At 41.3% G+C, this 25,441-nt stretch overlaps 1 protein-coding gene across 3 annotated transcripts; it reads right to left on the bottom strand.

The window, feature by feature from the left end:
• Positions 1-326: 326 nt before the first annotated feature.
• On the bottom strand, positions 327-24,021 carry far1 (fatty acyl CoA reductase 1). Of its 3 annotated transcripts, none has more exons than XM_027135681.2 (12): positions 23,869-24,021; positions 15,083-15,304; positions 13,691-13,866; positions 13,341-13,520; positions 12,397-12,574; positions 12,269-12,313; positions 11,842-11,969; positions 11,533-11,600; positions 9,486-9,657; positions 5,778-5,907; positions 4,833-4,960; positions 327-2,816 (listed from the first exon to the last, which is right to left on the bottom strand). In XM_027135681.2, exons 2-12 carry the CDS (start codon positions 15,269-15,271, stop codon positions 2,654-2,656), a joined length of 1,557 nt encoding a protein of 518 aa, XP_026991482.1. In that variant the 5' UTR covers positions 15,272-15,304; positions 23,869-24,021; the 3' UTR covers positions 327-2,653. The 3 variants fall into 3 exon arrangements, with proteins under 3 accessions (XP_026991482.1, XP_026991484.1, XP_026991483.1); XM_027135683.2 differs by lacking the exon at positions 9,486-9,657 and adding an exon at positions 8,949-9,120; XM_027135682.2 differs by having other exon boundaries at positions 15,083-15,290; positions 23,869-24,018.
• Positions 24,022-25,441: the final 1,420 nt, after the last annotated feature.

Below are 25,441 nucleotides of genomic sequence, written 5' to 3'. Positions count from 1 at the left end.
TAAAAAGAAAGAAAGAACAAAAGAGTGAAAGAAAGATTTTTTTTTTTTAATTTTTTGTTACTTGTTCCGGTTGGATCCTGATTCCTCGTGTCCTTATACAGGATGTAAAATGTGTTGTGTTCCCATGAGCACAAGAGGGCAGCGTTACTTAACCTGATAAACCTACAGCACGCGATACGACACGCGCCGATCTGTTGGATTAAATCCCAGTAAAAAGCACGTGGCGAACACGACGGGATCTATTCTGGTCAGGGAGCTTTCAGCATCTCATACCGTACGCTAACACATCATGACTTTAGCTCTATTAAAAGGACACGAGATTATGGTGACGTTTCACGTCGTTTTATTCCAGTTATTTGGTTTACAAATACAAGGCATCCAATGTACACCCCCCCCCAACCAACCCCCACACTCACACACACAATTTCGACATCAACTTCTGTGGCATTTAACAATTAGAAGAGTAAAAAAAAAAAAAACAATAACAACGTGATAAGCAATATCTGGAGTGATGTCGTGACTACGAGGGCGACGGAGACGAGGCGAGAACAGGGCGATGAGTGAGCATTGGCTTGGTCGAGGACGAGACCCGAGCGAAGTTCGGGGGGAAGCGAACCGAATCGGAGCAAGAGGAAAATCCTGGCATCGGTTTTTCCGAGAGGAATTTCACCCGAGATGGATTTGAAACGGATAATCCGTAATTCACACAGATCCAAGCTCATTAAAGTCATTAGAATGATTGCGATCGTTACAATTACATCACTGTATTATAATCACGCACGTTATCGGAAATTAAAGGAGTGGTCGAGTTAACGGTTCCATCCTGATCGGCTCGAGCGGTCAGAAAGCTGAATACGACAATTTTAAGTTTAGCTGCTCGAATCTGATTGGTCAGAGACAGCCATGTTTTTTTTTTCTTTTTTCTATGGTAACAGCTAATTCGAAAAAAACCTCTAATGGAACAACGAACAAACTCCGGCGTTGGAGCTTTGTCACTTTCTACAGGGAAATTTTTTCCGAAACCTTTTTTCCCTTCCGTTTAAAGTCGTCGTATGTATTTCACCGGAAACCCCTAAAAACAAAGAAGGGATTTTTTTTTATTATAATCTTTACTGTGACGATGAACCTGGAGTTTGTCCCTGGGGGTCAGTTTAAACTGCTCCACACTGGTCGCTCGTTTCCTGCACTGATCTCCACGCTTGGTCTTACGTGTCATTTGTTTTGGGGTTCTGTTTTTGCTGTAAATGAAGCTTTGGTATTAGCTGCATATTTGTCACTTAAAAAAAACCAAAACACCTGGATGCCAATTACAGCTATTCATTTGTGTTTTGCAAAAGTTATAGCACCCCCAAACTCTGATCCCAGCCCAGTATATACAGACGAACTCACGTCCGGGTGAAATTCCTCTTGGGCTCAGCACGACAAGTTCTAGTGTTTTCCCAGCTGCTGTTCGGTGGGAAAACATTCTACACACGGCAGGAAAATCAAGAAGCTTTACTTTCACGCCACAGAAAGCATTAAAAGCTCACGTTTTAAACTTTTAGAACGTTACGGCGTCTGGGCCGGCGGGACCGGCTTCCGTTCGCAGAAACGTGAGCCGCACAGCCGAGAAATGGTAGAGAGAGAAACACGAAGCGTGTGTAAGCCGAGTACATTATACATTAGAGGACCCGAAGTCTATTTCCGTCATAAATAACTAGCCCCTGACTCTAGTAATGCTTGGTATTGAGAGGGTGATCTAAAATGGTACACAAATGGTTTAGAAAAAAAACCTAGAATTGCTTTTCAACATTCAGGCACGATATGCAACCCAGACGCAGCTGGTCTATGAACTGAGCCTCTGTAGCTGCTGCTGTGGAAAAAAAAAAATCCTACTTCTTATTCACAGCGCTGAGTTAAACTCGTGTGTTAAAAACGACGACGAAGGACGAGTATCGGAATAGCGAGTTAGCAAATCATAATGATTAGTACATCTGTGTATTTACACGTTTAGGTAAATGAAGATGAAACCTTAAATAGAAGTGTGGTTTGGTGGAAAAAAAAAAAAAAAAAACTAGAGAAAGCTTGTGCTGTGATCAGGTAGATTCTTCAGGTAGATTCTTCCTGTATCATTCTGAAGGTTAAAAAAAACAAACAAAAAAAAACAATACTAACAATACGAGAGTCGACGCAAAACGTTAGAGCGCTAGTCCGCCTGAAAGAAAAAAAAAAACGAGAGTTCCTCGCATAACCGAACGTTCCGACAACCTGCGACCTTCTTAGTTAAAGTTTAGTCGAAAAGAAGTTATCGAGGGATAAAAAAAAAATAAGAACCACGTGAGGTAACCTAAAGGACCGAACGGGCGGACGATAAAAAAAGAAAAGAGGCACAAAGCAGTGAACTAGCCGTCTATTCTCCAACCTTGTGCTTGAATGGGGAAAGTCGGGGAAACGAGTCACAGACGTCTGTAAACCGTAACGCGGAATCGTTTACGGTTGCGCAGACTGGCCTGGAGCCGCGACGCGCCATGCTTTCTACAAAGCGGCCGCCAGGTATCTGACCCTAACGGAGGCACGCTAGGCGCCAGAGCTGGAGCGTATGCATAGCTATCGAAGAAAAGAGAGAGAAGACGAGAGAAAGAGTGAGGGAGGGGACGGGAAAGAGGAACGAGATTTAGTATCTCATGGTGCTGGACGCCCTGAAGTAGGACAGGAACTTGAAGCACAGGCTGACTACAAAGTACCAGATGTTGCGTGCCATCTGGGATCGAGCGATGAAGACGCGCCAGATCAGGATCACCAGGACGGTGTTGAAGGTGTAGCGGATGTTTCGCAACCTGGAGAGAAGGAAACGGAAAGGCAGAAGAACATTTAACACGGTCATTATTTTTAATTTTTATATTTGAAGAAAAAAGAAAGAAAAAACTTATAATGTGTGTGTTGCTTAAAGTGCTTTAGACACATACCCTCTTCTATAGACATAATCATACAGACATGTAGCATAATCATACAGACTAGCATTGCTGTGACTGACATGGAAGACAAATCTAGCCCCTCCCACTAATCGGCGAATAAGCGATCACGCTCTCTTGGACGCTTTCGTGAGACACTACAATCCTTCTCTTAAAAAAAAAAAAAAAAAAAAAATTAAAGGATCTGATTTCACCCAGAAAAAGCAAACACGCTTCTATCACCTCATTCTTTTGTCCTTTTCCTTACTGTAAATTTAATTTCATTTTAACCGCTTAAGTTTCCAGGAGTCTAGACGTCGCTCTACGTTATATTCCGGCTCCTACGGCCTCAGCAGCAGAATCTGCCCTAACGGCACCAATCGATTAGGCTATCGAATAACCCCGAGTCTGAAATATGTGACGGCTCCATTATGTAAAGTCGGAGTAAAGTAATACCAGCTGTAACTAATAGACTGCTGTAGCTTTTAAACTAATGTGTAGTCCATAAAGTCTTGGCAGCGTTGGACTGTATTCAGACGTCGCTGATTAATAGAAACGTCCTGTATCGTACATGGTGCTGTTAGAGCAGAAACGTATTAATAATTATGCCTGATTATGTGTAACAGAGTGAGTAGGTCATGTAGTAAAAACAAGAGGAGTGAAATCTCAGACCAAATAAATATCCGAATGGATCCTACTGATCTCGCCCACTCAGGCTAAAAAAATATATATATATTCAAATATTGTATAATTATGTTACAAATATTATTTAAAAAAAATAAAAATAAAGTGATCCCTCGTTTATGGCGGTTAATGGGGACCGGAACCCCTCGCGATAGGTTAAAATCCGCGAAGTAAGATTGGCCCTAAGTTTGACCTTTTCACTGATGGCCATCATCTTCCTCTTCCTCTTGGGCTCACTAGAGGAATCTTTCGCAGGGGCACGGCGCTTAGGAGGCATCGTAAGGGCTTAACAAAAAGTTAATTTTGAACACAATACGTGAGACACGGTTGACAGCGTGAACGAGAGTGGCGAGATACAACAAGGGAAGAAGCTGGGAGAGGATGCGATGATGCGCAGCCAATCAGCTCAGATCTCATGCCGGGAACCAATCATGTGCCTCGTCTGAGTGCCCGTGGGTATGTACAAAGCCTCTGAGAGAGTTTCTCTCTTTGTCTGGCATCCTGGGAAACCATTTTTATTTTTCGATGTATATTTTTGAAAAATCAGTGATGCACTGAGGCCATGAAACTTGAACCACGAAGTGGCGAGGGATTATTGTAATAACAATAAAATAAAATAAAATAAGACTTTGGTTAATAATTTAGTTGAGTGAAAATCAGAAAATGTGACATTATGCTAATCATTTTTATGCTAATGACTTTTTTTTTAAATCACGTATTCTTCTTCCTCGGGTGTTTCCCCTGATTTCTCTTATTTTTAAATTACCGTAAGCCGACGGCCAACAAACTCGAGTACAAAAGTGCTGGGAATTAGAGCTAAACGATTCTATTTCATTCTATTACACTATAATCATAATGTTTGGCTCGTTAACCATAAGCTCGTTAACGGTCTCGTTAACGCTTTCTCTGAATCCTCTTTCGAGCGTTTAAATGATCGGATTTATCGTGACTGATTCCTGAGGATGTTACAGGCTAGAGAGAAAAATTGCCCGTGGTCATTAAGTGGGAGGGGCTTACTCTGTCTTTCCTGTCAATCACAGCGACGCGTGTCTATGAGCTCAAACACAGACAGCCATTTAAGGCGATTGGCTGGATTCAAACACTAATCTTAGTGATAAAGAATAAGTGAAGTATTTTGTTTCTAGGTTGAATTAGAACACCGGTGTTTACTGCAGTAGGTGTTAAAAGGATTAAAATTAGATACAGAATCATGCTCACTTGTTGAGATGTTTGCGTGCAGCAGGGAGGCCTGATAACTCCTCGTTCAGCACATACTGCTTCGTGCCCATGCAGTAATTCTCCATATATTCGGCCCAGTGTAACTGTCTGACGTCAAAGTTAAACACCTGCACAGAACAAAATAACAAGGAAAGAGAAAAAAATAAATCAAAATTACACTGTCATTAATGGGGCACTCAATTTCATGTATAAGAAATATATATAAATATAGAATTTTTTTTTAAAACATAAATGTGTGGACTAAATAAAAAAATGCAGCTTATGTCACTGATGAAGCACAAAAAACAAACAAACAAAAAAAAAAACAGCCTTCCATTCTGGAAACATAAGAGTTACAGCATCACCTCTGTCAGTTACAAAGCACTGGAACTAGAGACTCCTTCCATAATGGTTTCATCAATGTCTCCTTCGCCATTTCAACAATTACACTTTTTATGGTTTTTATAAGAGCTGTTTATATCAATGTCCAGAGGATACTAGGAACGGTGTGTTAATGTAGACCCGTGATTTGCATTAAATTGAATGAAACGCCGTCTGACCGATCGGATTTGAGCGTTTAACATTCGGCGTTTCAGATTAGTCTTTTTGGTGTTTAAAATTTGAGTGAAATTTTTTTATATAAACAGATACAATACCACACACACACACACACACACACACACACACTATGGAATTTCAAGCATGATGCCTCAGCTCTGTAGTTACAAAGACTCCATTCAGATGCCATTCACCACAGACATTCAGCCATACAATAACACACTGTATGAATACGCGCATGCGCACTCACCACCACCACCACACACACACACACACACCCTAAATACGCCATCTACAACTGAATAAATCAAGCCTCTGGTGTCTTCTGTGCATATATACAAATAGTGTGTATGTGTGTGTGTGTGTGCGCGCGCGTGCAGTGTATACCTTCCTGTCCTCGACTCCAAGCTGATTCAGGAGCATGGTGACGTTGTCGGTGTTCCACATCCAGGAGTGGCTGGTGAAGTATTCCAGCACCATCATGGCCTTGTGAAGGCGTGTGATTGTCTTCATCATCCTGAATCACCAGGGAAACAGCTTTAGAGGACAAGATCTTGTCCCCTTCACACACACAACATCTCCTAATACCACACAACCGCTGTCCTTTCTGCTACACACAGTGCTATCGATAAGGAACGAGCAGAAGGTAGCTGTGCGCATTTTGAAATGGCCTGGCCTGATGACGGGTCGCATCGCAGGCCTTGCTCTATACAGACACACCTTTATAAACAAACTGTAGATAAACCAATTCCAGCTTTGCACCATGACCATTTCAAAGTGCACTTCACTGCAGCATTTGCAATAAGTTGAACATCTCCCCACCGAGTACAGCATTCGAATCCCGTCATGTGTCGGTTTTCAGAGCATCGGATTGATTGAGGCGATGATAGAAATGCTGATTAGAAGATTGGGTGTGAGACAGGGTGTGAGACAGGGTGTGAGACAGGGTGTGAGACAGGGTGTGAGACAGGGTGTGAGTGGTCTTTTTACAGAACCTGGGTTTGGAAGGCTTCGTAATTCATGATGGTTGTAGGTTTATGCCAAATCGAGGGATAAACAGTAAACAAAACTAAGTATATTTACCAAGTATATCCGTATTTGTGAACTCAATACTTCTGTAAACATTACTTAGAAATGAATTTATATGGATTTGCGATAAGGTTTAAAGCAAGTATGTTAGGATTAGACTAGCATTAGCCTCATAACTCCAATACTTTGGTGAAAGACTACAATCGGGGCAACGGAAAGATTACAATTGGCTTGAGGTGATAATATTTCCGTAGACGGGGTTAAAACTTCTGCACCCAGGTTTCCTTTAAGACCTACTAAAGATAAGCGACACAAGAACGTAGAGACAAAAAGAGCGACACGTTCTTTATAAAGCACAAATAAAATGAACCTTCGAAAGCAAACTTTCCTGAAACTAAACTCAACTGAAGCTAATTATACAGGATTTACAGAACATCCTATTTCAGATACCAAACAGACGCCGTACAAACACGAGACGTACGGTCTCAGTAATTTACTCAGTTTTTTTGGAGAGCTCTTTTTTTTTTTTTTTTAATAAAAGAGAGTCGGTTCTGATGTATGGTGATGTTTCTCTTATCGCTTTTTGACAGAGCTGTTTGGGATCTGGTCCATTTCTGACGTCAGTAAGCTCAAAGACTAGACTTTACTAGCAGGCCAATAGTCAAGACTTTAAGGATTGGCTCCCCAAATAAACAAACAAACTCGATTTCGCATGCTTCCAAATTAAAAAACCAAACAAACCCATGAACGTTTAGTAGCATAGAGTCAAGGCAAATGGACAGGGGTTATTTTCTGATGTTTGACTGCTTGTCTGTACGCTTCGCTGGAGCCTAAGCAGAAACCCGTGATCCGTCTGGAATGGAGAACTGCTGAGGGCAGGAACTGTTTGTTTGCCTTGAAAACGGAATTCAATGGGTTTTGTTTTAAGATGGTTATCAGGACAAATGATTAGAATCAGTGTCACAGCTTCTGTTTATTGTCTTTTGTATATTCTCTTGTATAACTTTTCGTCCGCATTGTCTTTTGTTCCACAGGGTCTTGTCTGTCTTGTCCTGCACAGTCTTGTCTGTCTTGTCCTGCACAGTCTTGTCTGTCTTGTCCTGCACAGTCTTGTCCTGCACAGTCTTGTCTGTCTTGTCCTGCACAGTCTTGTCCTGCACAGTCTTGTCCTGCACAGTCTTGTCCTGCACAGTCTTGTCCTGCACAGTCTTGTCCTGCACAGTCTTGTCCTGCACAGTCTTGTCCTGCACAGTCTTGTCCTGCACAGTCTTGTCCTGCACAGTCTTGTCCTGCACAGTCTTGTCTGTCTTGTCCTGCACTGTCTTGTCCTGCACTGTCTTGTCTGTACTGTCCTGCACTGTGTTGTTGTCTTGTCCTGCACCATCTTGTCTGTCTTGTTGTCCTGTCCTGCACTGTCTTGTCCTGCACTGTTTGCACCAGGTTGCACAGTTGCACTTTATGTGGCTAAGACTACTTACTAAGTCCTTAGCCCTGTCTTTGTTCTATGTAGCACCCTGATCCTGGAGAAACATCGTCTCCTTTCACTATGTACTGCAACAGTTATATATGGTTGTAATGACAATAAAAGCTTCTTGACTCTTGACTTGAATTTACGATGAAAGTAAATCACCAGCATTTGCTGTAATCTGAATCGCTGTATTGAAACAAAGCAGGGTTGTTAATCTGTTGTTTCTGTCTAAACAAATAACAGCGCTGCTTTGTACAGATGCTGTCTGACTGGATAGTACAAGTTTCCTTTTATTTTGTACACTGTAACACATCAGTAACCCGGTCAGGGAATGTCTCTTCACTAAACCACAACTTGGCTGCTCTTCTCTTAGCTGTAGTCAGATTAGTCCATGATCGTGATGATGCTGTTAGACAGAGTCTCAGCTGCAGGTTGTTCTGGAGAAAAGTATCCACCGGTTGTAACTTGAAACTTCACCATATGATGTGATATCATCATGCATATTTATACCATGAGCATACCACAGCATATGAATAAGCACCTAATTACCACTTATTACCATATTATTCATGTTAGACGGCATTGGCATGTTTGTTGCTAGTTTGTAAAAGATTTGGTGCTCAAACAGATCGGACAAAAACGAGCATTGACGGAGGAGTCCAATGTGTGGAGGCGGTCAGTCGGTATGTAACGCTGTGAAAACGTAGGCTGGTTGTTGAAAAGATTTGCTGCTTCATTGAACTGTCACTTACTCCAGCACCAAAAGGGACCCCATATACAGTTTTGAGTAAAACATCTTTAAGATTTTACCCTTCACCTTGACCTATTGCTACTAACAGTTCACAAAATAGTGGAAATAGTTGACAAAAAAAAAAACATTCCATGGTGCAACCCTCATACCCTCCAACCATTAACATCCCTCCAATGCCCTGCAAAAATCCCAGGTGTTCTGGTGTGCTACCCCCTCCCCAGCGGCTGGTAAAACCATGCCACGCACACCATGCAAGAGGTCATTGGGAGGAAATGAGCTGGGGTAGGTCCAATGGCTTTCAGGACCTTACCTAGGCTTCTGCCCCGTGAGCCACAGATAGGCGTCGTAGAGCAGCGCGGGAATGGTGTGGCTCACCGTCGTCCAGTACTGATTGGTAAACGGGTTGGAACGCAGGTTAACATTGGGGCGCCTGAATGCCTGCTCTAACGGGTTCGTCTTGAACGTCATGTTTATACAGTATTCTGCAGGGAGGCATACAAATGCATAGACAGACAGAAACAGGAAAGCATTTTAAACAGGACCACGAGTGGTAGGATGGCACAGACAGAGAGACAGAAGCAGTGAAGAAGGGAGAGAGAGAGAGAGAGAGAGAGAGAGAGAGAGAGAGAGAGAGACAGACAGACAGACAGAAAGAGAGAGAGAAAGAAAGAGAGATAGATAGAGAGTGCAGAACCCAGTAAGTACCATCTGGCTTATGCATTCTCTTCAGTTCTGCAGTAAGCAACGTCAAGACACGTCACGTGGGGTTAGACTGAGCACGGAGGGGGGAAGGGGGTCGAGACGGACGGATGTATGGATGGATGGATGGATGGGTGAAACTATTTACCTGGGCTCGCGTCCTGTCATCCTGAGGAAGAGATCATAGAGGAATGCTGGCGCCTTGTGGCTCACAGCAATCCAGTACTGATTGATTAGATGATAGGATGTGAGATTTACATTGGGCCGCCTGAAAGCTTGCTCGAGGGGGTTCCTCTTGAAAGTGGATATAACATGGTATTCTAAGAGACAAAAATTGGGGATTCAATTGGGTAAAACTCTGCACAGAGGTAAATGATCCTTAGAAGATAAAATAACGCATCTCGCAGTTTGAGGTAGGGACTGACCCGTATGTACGTAAACGGTTCGACCGGTGCTCAGTGCTCGCAGAACGGAGGTGATCTCATGAACAACAGTTTCTGTCCATTCTGATTGGCCATTTGTACAGTAAGTACTAGAAATATTTATATCATGTCATGCCATAGGCTAGAGCTGGATTTAAAAAAAACAAACAAAAAAAACAATGTATATGGATGGAGAACAGATGCATCGTGTTGCCACATTTAAAAAAAACAAAACAAAACAAACAAAAAAACCATTCCTTCTTGTGTCATTTGCCACTGTTTTTGTAGAATCACTTTACTCGAAATCAGGCAAAATAAAGCAAATGAAGTGCTATACTACACACACAACTAGAAAAAGCCCAGCCAGAAAGTAATTGAACAAAAATTAGATAATTATAATTAGATAAAAAAGACTGCTTTGCATGTAAGGGATGTGTTGCGTCAAATAAAGCTCCAATTAGTGAAGTATTTGGGGTGAAAGTCTCTTCAGACTGGTACGGCTGGGACACGTTCAGTACTTAAGTGAAACCACGCTAAATGATCCTTATTTGAATTATTCTTGATGAGGCATTTGTTTCATTTGCCGGCGGTTTTGACTAGAAAATTATAGGTTAACAAGGAGTGTTTGATAAGGTCTGGCTTTTGAAAATATGAGGCTCTTAAACGGGGCAACGGAGCAAGTAAATTTTCTTTCTTTCTTTTTTTTTAAAGCCAGTGGATTATTGTTGGATTTTCAGTACTTTATAAAGAAAACCACTGGGTGAAAACTCTGAGACTCAACAATCTACAAATCTACCATTTTTTACAATACATCTGTAACTCTGAAGATCTGTAGCGCTCCCCATAGCATCCTCGGATCTCATCCGGTTACCTAACCCTCTCCGGTGCTTGTACAGAATGCAAGCTTGCATGTAGTTGACGTTGTTTATAAATGACTCCGGATGGTAACGCGTCCTCGGGGACATACTTCAGCTCCCTCGGCTCGGAGATCCAGGATACGGTACGTATCCCTCTGAGAAGTGATGCGGGGGACAAGAAGCGCAACTAACAGGCAGAGCAATCGATTATATTGCGAGTTCTGCTGGTCACGAACGCCCCAGTTTCTTGCTCGAAGATTCGTCAAAAATGAAAAAGAAAGTGCAAGAAATCGTTCGGGACGTCGAGCCTCTTCCATACCGAGTGAGTGACGGGCTGCCGGTTTAACCACCATGTGTGTTTTTAAAGAAAATAAAGCAAAAATAAATATCAGATTAACAAACTGCGAGACTTCCTATATGTATATGGAGCACCAGCAAGGATTGTAAGAAAACTACATGGAATGGACTCAAGTGTAGGTTCATGTGGTTTATCAGTGACACACTTCATAGATTTGATCTCCATCCATCCATTTCTGTAGCTCTTATCCTACTCAGAGTCACGAGGAACCTGGAGTCTATCTCAGGGGACTCGGGGCACAAATGTACAGGACACCATGGATGGCGTGCCAAGCCATCTCAGGGAACAAATCATACACACACGCATTCACATGCTACGGACGATTTAGAGATGCCGATCGACGTATGCCGTGTGTTTTCGGACAGAAGAGGAAACCGGAGTCCCCGGAGGAAACCCCAAAAGCACGGGGAGAACCTGCGAACTCCACACACAGGTCAAAGTCTGGATTCGAATCTCGTGCTCTGATTTGATTTCCAATTTGGCTGATATGTTTAGAACAGTGACCGAGGAGGAATTCTAGCTTGTATATGTAATTTAGAGCAGTGAAAAGCTTCTTACCGACTTCACCCCAGTGAAAGGGATTGATCGAACCGGTTGTGCAGTTGTACACCAACAAACTTTTCGGCCTGTAAACAACGAAACGGAGACATCGTTAAACGGGAAAGAGTCCGCTGTCTGAATGAGTATTGCTCTTTTAAAACTACTCAGAGGTCCCATGTTCTACTTTCGTCCTCTAACATAAAGTGTAACGTATATGTCGTTCTAATCGCTGTCTGAAATATTTATATTTAAACATAGACATTAAAGCTGCACGTGTGGGGTAGGTTTGATCGCTGTATGATTTATGTGAGCTGTTGGCACACTGACCTGGTGTGTTTCTGTGAGCCTGAGTGCCAAGCAGCAGCCAGTGTCATGTTTATGACCACATCGACTGGCACGAGGTCAGCCACAGCGCTGTTAGAGGCTCTCATGGTGCGTAGGATTCCTTTCCCTGCCTGCATAAACAGAACAGCTTTAAACTTGACTGCTGCAATCGCTCTCTCTCTCACGCTCACATGCATGCATTTACATCTGACAATAGAAAGTGTGATCGAATGACAGCAGACAATTTTATTATAACGATAATGATCGTCATGACAGTGATGATGATGATGATGACCATGATGATAGTAATGACCATGATTATGATGAGAGTGATGGTGAGGAGCATGATGATATGTTATGAACGTGATTTTCATAGGGGATAAGATGATAACGATGACGGTGAGAATGATGATGATGATGATGCACTTACAGCAATGAATATTCCACTCGGCCCATTGAAGTTATCTATCCAGCCCTGGTGTAGAAAACAATAAAGGGATCAAGGCACAGAATTACAACGGGATAAGACAATGTTACACTAGAGTGAGAGATATTTACAGGAATTGGCTCTTTCCAGCTGGCTCCTACTATAGAAGGGCGGACGATGGCCACGTTGAGGTTCCCGCACTCCTGTTGCACCAGGTACTCAGCCAGGGCTTTGGTGTAGGTGTAGGTGTTGGGTCGTTCACCAAGCAGCTTCGGGGTCATCACACCGACCAGCTTATCGTCCATCCAACTGAACGTAACCATGTGACACAATTAGGTAGAAGGATAGATAGATAGATGGATGGATGGATGGATGGATGGATGGATGGATGGATGGATGGAGGGATAGATAGATAGATGGATGGACAGATGGATGGATAGAAAGAGGGATGGATGGACAGATGGATGGACAGATGGATGGACAGATGGATGGATAGATAGATAGATAGATAGATAGATAGATAGATAGATAGATAGATAGATAGATAGATAGATAGATAGATAGATAGGCAAACACAGACAGGTTTGCATGAGCAGCCGAACATAGCCATACAATATGAAATATTAAAAATAAAGCTGATACAGTAGATGCAGGTAGATACAAAAACACACTGCACAAACATACACAAAAAATATATTCATTTACAAATACACAAAATGTACCAATATATAAACAAATACAGATTATGTTTGGATTATAAAAGGTGCGACTGCAGTGGGCACACAAGATCGATCGGGGTGAGACCGGGGTGAGACCGGGGTGAGATCGCGGTGAGATCTGTCTCCAGCTAAAATGGCTTCTCGATATATCAAGCATGTCATTTAAAGGGCGGCGAGGTTCAGAGGGTCGATATGAATAAAAAACAACATCAACAGTTTGAATGCTATTAATACCTTCTCAAACATTCGAAACGATTATTACGCAGGGGATGTTAACACCTGACCTGACATCAGCTGGAACGAAAGCCTAGCTTAAATCGACCAGTTCTGACCAAGCAGATGCAGGAAACACTTACTCCAACGTGTCGATGAGCTTCCTGTAGTCGACGGGCGGCGGGTAGACGACCTCCTCGATGAGCTCTCGGTCACAGTTAGCGTATGCCGTGGAGATGTGAATAAACACCTCTAACTGCTTCATCCCGTGGGCGAGACTCAGCATCTTCTGTGTGGCCAAGACGTTCAGCTGCATGGCATCTCTGATGGATGAACACATAGTAAATCACCTCCTGATCTCCGATCAACTCATTAACATTCCTTCATTATTAACACTATTCCAAAAATCATGACTCATGCCGGTCAGCGTGGGACTCCTGACACATGGAGAAGATTAGAAGAGTGAAAGAACGTGAATGAAATCGGCACCTACTTGAGCGGCTCGTTGAAGCGTATGGTCGCGGCGCAGTGGAAGACGATGTTGATGTGCTCTTTTAGCAGGTCCTGGTCCTCTTTGCTGAGGTTTAACTCGGGCTGCGTCAGGTCGCTGTTCACCGCCACGATCTTCTCGGCAAAATCAGACTGCTCTTCTCTCAATCTGTCAAAAAGCTGAAGCGGGGACACAGAAGAGGAATAATAAAGTACAGAGACGAGTTAAACTTACGCTAACCCACGCTGACACAGCGAGACGTTTCATACGGATGCTCTAGATCTTTCTGTCGAACAAACGTTTCAAGGAAAAAGAATCGGAAGGAAAAAAAGAAAAACAAATTCACAACGACAAGGTGCTGCATTTTACAGATGCTCGTTTACAAGTAACGAGGTACAAAAAACACTTACAGTTCAGAGACAGAGAGAGACGGGGAGAGAGAGAGAGAGAGAGAGAGTGAGAGAGAGAGAGAGAGAGAGAGAGAGAGAGAGAGAGAGACTTTTTGAACACTTTATTTACACAAGTCACATATCATTAAAATTCATGGCGACTTAATAAATAAATAAATAAATAAATAAAGAGAGAGAGAGACAGAGAGAGAGAAAGAAAGACAGAGAGAGAGAAAGAGAGAGAGAAAGAAAGAGACAGAGAGAGAGAAAGAAAGAAACAGAGAGAGAGATAAAAACAGAGAGAGAGAAAGAGAGAGAGACCAGAGACAGAGAGAGAGAGAGAATGAAAGAGACAGAGAGAGAGACAGAGAGAGAAAGAAAGACAGAGAGAGAGAAACAGAGAGAGAGAAAGAGAGAGAAAGAGAGACAGAGAGAGAAAGAAAGAAACAGAGAGAGAGATAAAAACAGAGAGAGAGAAAGAGAGAGAGACCAGAGAGAAAAAGAGAGAGAGACCAGAGACAGAGAGAGAGAGAGAGAGAGAGAGAAAGAAAGAGACAGAGAGAGAAATAAATAAATATAAATTAAATAAATAAATAAATAAATAAATAAATAATTTCATGTAATTATTTTTTTTTCTTTTCTTTATTTAAATTTTTTTTTTTAAAGAAAGGAAATATTAGCGCTTGAGTGTAGAAGGTCACAGGATCGTGTCCTTTCCCAGGTCTGATAAGAAATCTTTATTAAAAAAAGAAATTGTGTTAAAATAAATAAATAAATAAACAAACAAATGATTTGCAGTTATATTTATTATTATTAACATTTTTTAATTATTTTACTTTTCGGGAGGGGTTAAATTAGAGCCCGAGATATTAATCATTATATTATTATACTATATTAAACTACTCTTAAACACGGTACAGAAGACAGAATGAGGCTTTAATAAATAAGCCACGTTAAGTACGGCAGCGACGGTGGGACTCGCTCGGGATTCAGACCCTGAACTCACCCTGCAGTTGATCATGTCGGCGACACGGGCACTCGGAGACTGACCGGCTTTGGGCCGCACGAGCACGTAGACCATACTGATACTGGGGCACGAGCGCAGCAGCTTCTCTAGCAGCACTTTGCCCATGAAGCCCGTTGCGCCGGTGATCAGCACGTTCTTCCCTGTGTAGTATTCTGGAATGGTTACCATCCTGAACGTCCCCGAAACTCTGCAGTCACACACCTGAGGCACAGTCAGAAAAACAAAAAAAACAAAACAAAACAAACTCATCCCTCGGTCTGTTTAACCGCATTTTATAAGATCGCAGACCGAAACTGTAACTGAAACTTTTGACATCAGTTCCCCTTAATGCTTTATTATTCCGGTTATTTATTTCTGGTGTCCTATTAAATGCATCCTTCCATGTTATTAAAAACATTAGGTTTGAGATTGTGCTTTAAACGATTAAGGTACAAATATAATGATGTCATGCACTGAAAATATGTTAAAGAAAATTCCTGGAATTCCTCCTTTAAATCCATTTCAAAGAGCTCTCGTCATCGTCATGTGATACATCGGTCCGACCATTTCTGCAGTAATGACCCCGTGGTTCGAATCTCCCTGGCCGATAACAGAGGGTGTGTATGTGCATCGTCGTGGCGTAAGATCCGGTTCTGTGTGCATCACTTTTCAGGATTGTTTTTTTTTTTTCCAAACAGAGTCTCAGAGCAAGTCTGAGAAAACATCAAACAAACAAACAAAAAAAAAACGAGTCCCCCGTTGTACATTATAAGGAGACATAAAATCACTGTTGTAGTAGCTAAGTGACATTTAATTAAAATTAATATTCGATACTAATTAACAATAATAAGGTCTTTCTTTTTGTCATAACGATTTTGTCACAGTCGCTGAGAGTGAGAGCGGACGTGATAACCCGCTCGTATCCTCTCTACGCCGGGTGTTTGTGTTGCGTTCATCCATTTAACTGTACAGGATATGTGGTGAACTTATATAGGTGGTTTCCTCATCTATGGCTGAAATGACTTTCTGTATTCGTTTCCTGTCTAACGTTTGTAAATCTCAATAATAAAAAACAAACAAATAAGGCCATCTTTAAAAATATTTTGGTTTGCAGTAACAGTAGAAAAAAAAAGGGTAGGTAGGTCTACATATTTTTTTTCAAGTTTCAATGTAAAAAAAAAGTACATTTTGGTGATGGTGATTACGTAGGCATGACTTTAAACAAATTAGCATATTGTGACGTCACTGACTGGGTCTTCAACCCGTGCCTTCGGGCGCATCATCGCAAACCTTATTTTGATGCTGGACACAGTTTATCTAGATCTTTGTGCCAAGTTAAAGCGGTGTCAAGCTGTTTTAATGAATTTTTTAGATGTATTATGGTGCCCGAACCCGTTAATATTATTTTATTGCTTTTGTATTAGTTGTTTGAAGAGTAAAAAAAAAATTGGTCGGTCTTAACGCAAAATAAATAAATAAATAAATAAATAAATTGAGTCGGTCCTAAGTTGACAGGGTCGGTCAGGTTACGGCAAGCAAGGATATTTTTAAGGATGGCCTAAACAAACAAACAAAAACAAACAAACCAGGGCCTGTATTTACAAAGATTATAAGACTGATCTCAGAAAGCTCCTAATTTAGCTTAAAAAATGTCTAACTATGAATCTTAACCTTAAGGGTGATTCGGGACCAAATAGAGCAACTCTGAGAGAGGAGGCGGGGCTTAATGCTTTTAATAATAGGTACGCCTCATTCTGTTGAAGACTGTGATTGGTTGTCTAATAAATAAATTGGAGAGCTTTTAAGATCTGCTCTGTAATAAACCTTCACTTTGTCTCTACGTTAGGATATTCGAGTCTGTAGGGATCACGTTCGTGAACGATCATGTTAGAGAGGTCATGACATCTGTATGTTATAAATATAATAAATGTAAAAGTAAACAGACACAGAGCGGAAATGTCGTAGAAACAAATTAGGTCATTTCTGTCACTACGGCATTTCGGCTCTGTTTAACAGATGTTAGAGCAGTGATGTCAAACTCAAATTCACAGTGGGACAAAATATAAAACTGAGATAAAGTCATGGGCCAAACTGAATATTTATTGAAAATTTAACTGCAACTGATATGTAATGTTCGACCTTTTTCATACGGAAACAAACTTTAGTTTTGCTTAAACACAGGATTTGGAACAACCAGAGCTTGATATTACAAACACATAAGAAATTACATTTGAAATAAAAGACACATCAGTGGTGTTCATTTAGCAAACTTTGACCATACACTTTTTGACAAATTCTCCCTCAGATTTTGCCGTCTCTGCTGCCACAATCAATCTTTACAGCCTTTACAGCAGCTTCACTTTTTGATTTAGCTTTCATGAACATAGTCTGCCGGGAAACCAGACTTTTTTTCATCTCCTCTGCCTTCTGGAGCTTCTGCTGTACATCCAGGTCCTTATACTTCTCATAATGTTTCGTTTCATAGTGTCTTCTTATGTTATATACTTTTGTTACAGACACGTTAGCTCTGTTAGCGCACAAGACAAACAGGTCTGTCCTTTATATCCGTACATTACATTCGTCCATCTTTCGTTTGGCCATTTTTGTGGAGGGTGGAATTAACTTGCCCGATGTGACTGTAACATGGCTGTTAACGACTGTCAACAGAGAATGATGGGCGCTTGCTGTTCGTGACTACGCGTCGATACAGTGGCAAGGCATTCTGGGATTTGTAGTATTAGCGGAGCATGCAGCTAGCCAGCTGTAATGCACATTTGATATGATTCTCTCTGGTTTACATACATACAGAGCTCAGAGTAACGATGATCCGACTCTCGCACGCTCTGCAGATGGAGCGACCCACCCACCCGGCGGCATTTCTAAAAACCGGTATGAAGAACTGTGCGTGCTCTCGAGTCACTTCTCCGACACTGGTTAAATATTTGATCGTGTAAAGTTCCTCAGGCACTGGAGACGAGAAAATCGGACCGTGAACTCTACAAAGTAAAGCCCGGCTGCACGGAAACCGAACAAAGCAGTCAGTGAAATATTAATCTGGTTTCTCCTGACTGCTGGCAGTGAACTCAGTTCCCTTGATTTGTAAAGTCCTTTTGATTTAAAAGGTTTTGTTATGAACTGGTGAGGCTGGTTTAATGACAGTGCGGCACTATTGCTTTAGTCCTTTATTCTGTCCGGCTCTATCTCCTCGTCAACAAACAGGTCAGCTGCTGCTTCTCCTCATCAGGTGCTGACATTTCTAATGAGGTGCTTCTGATGTCGCTCATGCCAGCGATGCTGCACCACAGGACGACGCGCCGCCTTTCCTCGACTCCTGCGGTTCCACTTAATCCGCTCCTATTTTATAACTGTGCTGTATTTACGTCATCATCCTATTTATTTATTTATTTGTTTGTTTGTTTATTTGTTTATAAATTTATATTTTATTAAAACTCAAGTGTAATTTTGATAGCAATAGATTGTCTCGAGGTCACGTCAGAATGTAACTTCCTACAGCAATTACACAAATGATCACCAGAATCACCAAACGCATCAGGAGAAAAGATAAAGTACTCGCGACTGCTGTAGGAACCACAGGTTTGTGTCCCTCTACTATAAGTATTAAAACTCGCAGTGTAAATAGAAAATAACCACGCATGCTAGAACTGGAGCTCTGGGACAGACAAGATTGTAGAAATTCAGACATTCTGTGTGTGTGTGTGTGTGTGTGTGTGTGTGTGTGTGTGTGTGTGTGTGTGTTTGCGCGTGTGTGTGAGTGAGTGAGTGAGTGAGTGAGTGAGTGAGAGAGAGACAGAGAAAGAGAGAAACAGAGAGAGAGAGAAAGAGCGAGAGAGAGAGAGAGAGAGAAACAGAGAGAGACCAGAGACAGAGAGAGAGAGAGAAACAGAGAGAGACCAGAGACAGAGAGAGAGAGAGACCAGAGAGAGAGAGAGAACAAGCTAATCTAATGTCTCCTAGTGTCACTTAAGTATTGTTTGGGTCAAACACCCCCCCCAACACACACAAATTCACACACACACACACACACACACACACACACACACACACACACACACACATGCACACACACATGCACACACACGCACACCCTGTACTGAATTTCTAAAAGTTCTGTGTTGTGTTGAACTCTACATTAAGTGAACGTGTACATTTTAACCCAGAATACAGTTCTACAGATATTCAGACAGACGCATGTACAACACGTCCTTCGGTAAGGGGGAAAAATTAAATAAATAAATCTCAGACAGAACATCTAACTTCTTCAAGGTGCACATGAGGCTCTGAGGGTAAAACAGGTTCTGCAGACCTGCTGGAAATGTGCTGTTTTAGCAGCTCGTTTTTAGTTGACACAGCAGTAAGGGTGTGTTTACTGCATAACACCGATGTTCTGTCCTGCGTCAGGGTGAACTCCAGAGCCCATGTGGCATCAGGGCAAACATAGGGGCACTGAGGTGTGTGTGTGTGTATGTGTGTGTGTGTGTGTGGTGCATGGGTTTCACACATCTGCCCTGATATCCAACACACGCAATCTTAAAATAGTTTGCTGTATCCAGACTGAATGTTGGTTAAAAATGGTTCTAGAATTATCCATCCATCAGTCAGTCTGTCAGTCTGTCCGTCCGTCCCTCGTGGAGAGCCTGGACTCTCATGGGACCTGGGAGACAAGGTGTGGGACACCCTGGACAGGGTGCCAAACCATCACGCCCTTACAAACACTGCAAACAATTAAGCGATACCAAATCAGCTTATAATGTATGTCTTTGGACTGGGGAAGAAAACTGGAGAACCTAGAGGAAACCCCCGATCCACCAAACCCCAGAGAGGCCTCTATAGAGAACTGACATGATGTGAAATCGCTTTCTTCTAAAGTTTGAGAATTAAAAAAAACACAATACGGCAGTTTTGCGTTGAGATAATTAAAGAATAAGGCACAACGGACCAGGCTGTTGTAGGTGGCTTCGTTTATTGAGGTCCAAGTCCGAGTTGGTTCAATCGAACGTCTGTGCATTTCTGTTTATCTTTCGCCATCACAAACGTGGAGAAAGAACACGATCGTAACGACTCACCATATTTATGGCGCCATTATATTATGCAAAGTACGACAACTAGCGATGTCATCACCAGGTAAAACACACAACACACAGGTTACTTTACTTCCTGAATGAATGCGGATCCAAACGCGAGTCGTGGTCACGTTCACGGGAACCACGTCAAATAATATTAATGAGGTTCCAGGTCTAAAATTTGTCTTTTTTTTTTTTTGTGGGAATAAAAAGGAAATCCTGTTAGGACAAAATGACTTTCTGTATTCGTTTCCTGTCTAACATTTGTCTAATCCTTGGCCTCTTACCTCAAGATAGCCAGTTGTTTCCTATAAATATGTCCTGTGTTTAAGAGCAGGGACTCATAAACCTCTTTTCTTTACTTTTTCCTGATTGGAAGGTCAGAAACGACGGGTCTCTTTAAGCTCCTCGGACGAGGCGTTAAAGTCGGCTTGTCAGAGAAAGACTCGTTTATCAGACATGTTAATAATGTTAATGTTAAAATAAAAATACTAATTAATTTGTACTTATCTCTAAAATGTAAAATTTATTTTAACACTTGCACAGAAATCTTTGTAAACTTGTAGCGCAACCTGATTCTCATCCGTTGAGAGCGATAGAGCCGAGCGAGACTCGTCCTTCTGCAGCCTCGCTGACGTTAAAGAAGCGCTTTAATTGGGACAAACCTCTGAAGCTGCCTCGTTGCGAGTTATTACCTCATCTGTGTACAACAGACCCTCGCCGTACATGAGGTAACGCAGGACAGATCTGGGATTGCTCCGACACAGAGCAGCACGGTGCAGCGGACACAAATCGATCCCGAAAATTCCCATCCGAATGTGTGAATAATGAATGTATGCTCGCGCTGCCTTGAGACAAAGCTCTTGGGAACCGAGCCTGGCGGTGCTGAGGATAAACGGATACTGTTCTCTAGAGAGAAGGTTTATAGGACAAAAGATGAGATTATAAATAAAACGTCAATTACATCCGAAGGGATGAATCGAGGGCTGATGCGAAGAGCGGGACATCAGGATGAGTAAAAAGGAGATGATAAAAAATACCATATCATGAGAATTTATCCCATAGATATTGGTGTCTTCGTATACTGGGAAATTATTGCATCTTTTTTTATGCATCATCCCGTACAAGTCTTGTGTTTGTCGAGATCAGACAGATATGTCTCGCTCTACAGCGATAGCTTGTTAGACGTGAACATGGTTTGTGAGGACAAGTTTTCTTTTCACGCACGCTGTTCATATTAAACTAAATATTAAACGCTGAAAAGTCTCAAAAGATTAGGAATTTTTTTTAACCAAATCAAATCAGCTGCTTCTAATAAGTTTGTACCTTATTAATACATTTTGTAATTAATAAATAAAAGGTTATTGTGATCAAAAGTCTACTACGTTGTATATTGTTACAATACTGAATACGTCATACCGTTGTATACAACAGCCTGGATAAATACACGCATTTGATCGGTGTATTAATTCTGATATTTTTACTGTTTCTACGGTAACAGCTCTTACACGGAGACTTACATGAGGGACGCTCCACATGATCTAAAACTAATTGTTATACTTGCTAACAGAATAATTATATTTAATCACAGCTATAACTCAAGTGAGAACGGGAACTAACTTGTCTCTTGTATGGTGCACGACATTAAATTTAGCATTTAAAACCATTATAATTAATGGCCTAATCTCTGTGGTATAAGCAAAATAACACACTCCCAGTCTATGCTGCTATACACAAATGATGTGCTTTGGGGTTGTGGCAATCGGCCTGCGTGTTGTAATGCATCGTAAGCAGCGTGCCTTATTTTCATATAACAGCATGGCCTGTCATGTGTTGTTCCTTAAATAACGCCACACCCTCATGAAAAACGAGATGGAGCAGCGATGTGATAATCATCATCATGTGACCTTTACAGAAAGGAAGCACAGGGGAAAAGTCCCACTAAACACCTCATTAGGCTTAATGATATGGTATACTATCGCCGCTCAGTTCTCAAATCTGATTGGTCAGAAGGTGGGGTTTGATAAGTCACATCTCAGCGAGGAGATATTCACTGTACATTCATGGAAGGAGTCTTCAGTTTCAGAGCTTTGTAACAGTCAAGGTCTTCATCACAGGAAAGGTTTTGTGATGGAGGAGTTTTTAATGCCTTGATGGGCCTCAGTATCAGGTCAACCTGCATTTTTATACTATACCTCATTTGCAGAGAAAGACAGAGAGATGCAGAGAGACAGACACAGACAGAGAGACAGAGAGCCTGAGAGGCAGGGTGATACAGTCAAAGAGAGAGAGAGAGTGAGACAGAGAGAGACAGATACAGACTGAAAGAAAGGCAGATACATATAGCAGAGGGAGATACAGATTAATGCAGACAAAAAGAGAGACAAATATAGGTAGCAAGACAAATAGATGTAGTGAGTGAGAGATACAGAGAAAAGGTAGACACAGAAAGAGAGAAAGAGATTCAGAGAGAGAGAGACAGAGAGACGGTAGCTACAGAGAGAGAGAGAGAGAGAGATTGCTAGGTATACAGTCTCTCTCTGTCTCTGTATACCCGTCTCTCTGTCTCTGTAAACACAGACAGGGATTCAGAGATAGAGAGAGACAGGTATACACAGAGAGAGACAAAGAGAAAGAAAGAGAGACGGGTATACACAGACAGAGAGATACACAGACAGGTAAACACAGACAGAGAGATACAGAGACAGAGATACACAGAGAAAGAGATACACAGAGAAAGAGATACAGGTAAACACAGACAAAGATACACAGACAGAGAGATACACAGACAGAGAGATACACAGACAGAGAGATACACAGACAGAGAGATACACAGACAGAGAGATACACAGACAGAGACACGGTTAGATACAGACATAGAGACACAGTTAGATACAGACAGAGAGACACAGTTAGATACAGACAGAGAGACACAGTTAGATACAGACAGAGAGACACAAAGACAGAGAGGTACAGTTAGATTCAGACAGAGATACATAGACAGAGAGATACACAGACAGAGAGATGCAGTGAGATACAGACAGAGAGATACACAGATAGCGAGAGACACAGAGATACACAGACAGAGAGATACACAGACAGAGAGATACACAGACAGAGTGATACACAGACAGAGTGATACACAGACAGAGTGATACACAGACAGAGAGACACAGTTAGATACAGACATAGAGACACAGTTAGATACAGACAGAGAGACACATAGACAGAGAGATACAGTTAGATTCAGGCAGACAGATAGACAGAGAGACACACAGACAGAGATACAGAAGTGAAAGCATGGCTACAGTTTCTTTCTGTCTCACTTACACTTGATGAAGTTATTCAGTGTAAAATCAGTTTAAGAGAAACTCAGTCACGGATCCTTCAGTTTCCGAGAGACAAAATCAACACAGACTATAAACACTTATCTCCACTAAGTCCGTCACGCTCAGTGTCTCATTTACTGCATTTCTTCTCCACTAAAGATATTAACTTTAAGCGGAACCTGAGAGAACGTTTCATGTTTTCTTCATAACAGCAGCAGATAGGCGTCGCTTTCACACTGCAGCACTAAGCTACAGCTAACGGAGCTAACAGTCCACATACGCGCGCATTAATACGAACTAACACTCATTAACGCCGGACTGAAACCCAACAAACATGGCAAAGTGGAGCGCAGGAGGTTAAAAAGACACCGCTTACCTCAGATATGTACTATACTCCACCCTGGGCTCCTGCGTTTATAACAGCACGACACGACACAGGTCCACTTCAACAACCGATGCCACACGCATCCGCCTTGCCTCAGGAGTTCCAGCGTTAGCATTAGCTTAGCGTCAGAGAGCAGCGCCGGGTTGCCAGGCAATGGAAATCAAAGCGCGGGATGACGTCACGTCACAATATATACTCAGAGCACACGAAGAAAACATAATAATAATAATAATAATAATAATAATAATAATAATAATAATAATAATAATAATAATGAAAAGTGTAAAATAATTGTCTTGAACGTTTACATCTTTTAAAAGAAATAATATTTAAATTAATATAATATATTTAAATTATAAATGTATTATATATATATATATATATATATATATATATATATATATATATATATATATATATATATATATATATATATATATTGTTTGGACTGGCCTATTTATTACACATATATGAAATACATTTTGAAAGTTTTAAATTCATACTCTACGTATATTATTTTTTAATTTATTTTTAAGCTAAATTAGGAGCTCTCTGGAATTGTTCTTAGAATTGATTTAGCTATTTGTTTGTTTTTAGTTGCTGTGTTCATTTGTTTATTTATTCATTCATTCATTCATTCATTCATTCATTCATTTATTCAATTACTCATCAGATCTTGCATCTAATCATTTTGTTATAATTTATTCACAATTTTTTGGTGGTGACACAGACAACTACTCAGCCTTATCTCAGGAAACCAGACAGCGTTAAATTTAAAAAAAAAATTTATTTACATCTCAACATCTCTCTCTCTCTCTCTCTTTCTTTCTCTCTCTCTCTCTCTCTCTCTCTCTCTCTCTCTCTCACACACACACACACACACACACACACACACACACACACACACACACACACACACACACACACACACACACATACACACTTTCTATTTGAACAAATAGCATAGATTAGTCATAACATTAAAACCACCTGCCTAATATTGTCCCCTTGTGCCACCAAAGCAGGCGACAACACGTGGAGGCCATGTGTTTGATATTTGAAAGATGACACTCCTCTTAGGGAATACATTTGCCATGAAGGCCTGTACTTGGACTGTTAATGTTTAGGTACATGCTTCGTGTCACAGTAGCATCCAGATGAATTCCAGGACTCAAGCTTTTCCAGCAGAACATCACCCAGAGCACCACACTGCCTCTGCCAGCACATCCTGGTGCCATCTCCTCCCCAGGTAAGTGACGTAAAAGCGCCTGAATTTCCACATGATTCATCAGACCAGACCACCTTCTTCCATTGCTCCATGGTCAGTCCAGCAAACACAATGCAGCCAGATAGACACTGTGTGTTCTGACTCCTTTCTATCGGAGCACTCTTGAACTGAACCTTTTTACTAAAATCAGCTTAATCTAATATCACTTTCCAAGATATTTTTGCAATATAAATACTGGCTATGGTTCACCGTTTATCTTTTACTTTGGATAATAATTTCTGCTTATAATTTTCTTGATAACAAAATTCTCATTCACAGATTGATTTATATTAAATA

This window comes from Tachysurus fulvidraco, chromosome 17 (genome assembly GCF_022655615.1).
Source record: "Tachysurus fulvidraco isolate hzauxx_2018 chromosome 17, HZAU_PFXX_2.0, whole genome shotgun sequence".
Classification (NCBI taxonomy): Eukaryota; Metazoa; Chordata; class Actinopteri; order Siluriformes; family Bagridae; genus Tachysurus; species Tachysurus fulvidraco.
This window is presented reverse-complemented; position numbering and strand designations above follow the sequence as displayed.

Coding starts and splice junctions, on each gene's coding strand:
- far1 (XM_027135681.2), bottom strand. CDS start 15,271: ATGGTAACCATTCCAGAATACTACACAGGGAAGAACGTGCTGATCACC. Junction 13,521..13,690: donor CGCTTCAACGAGCCGCTCAA/GTAGGTGCCGAT, acceptor TTCATCCATCAG/AGATGCCATGCAGCTGAACG. Junction 12,575..13,340: donor AAGCTCATCGACACGTTGGA/GTAAGTGTTTCC, acceptor GGTTACGTTCAG/TTGGATGGACGATAAGCTGG.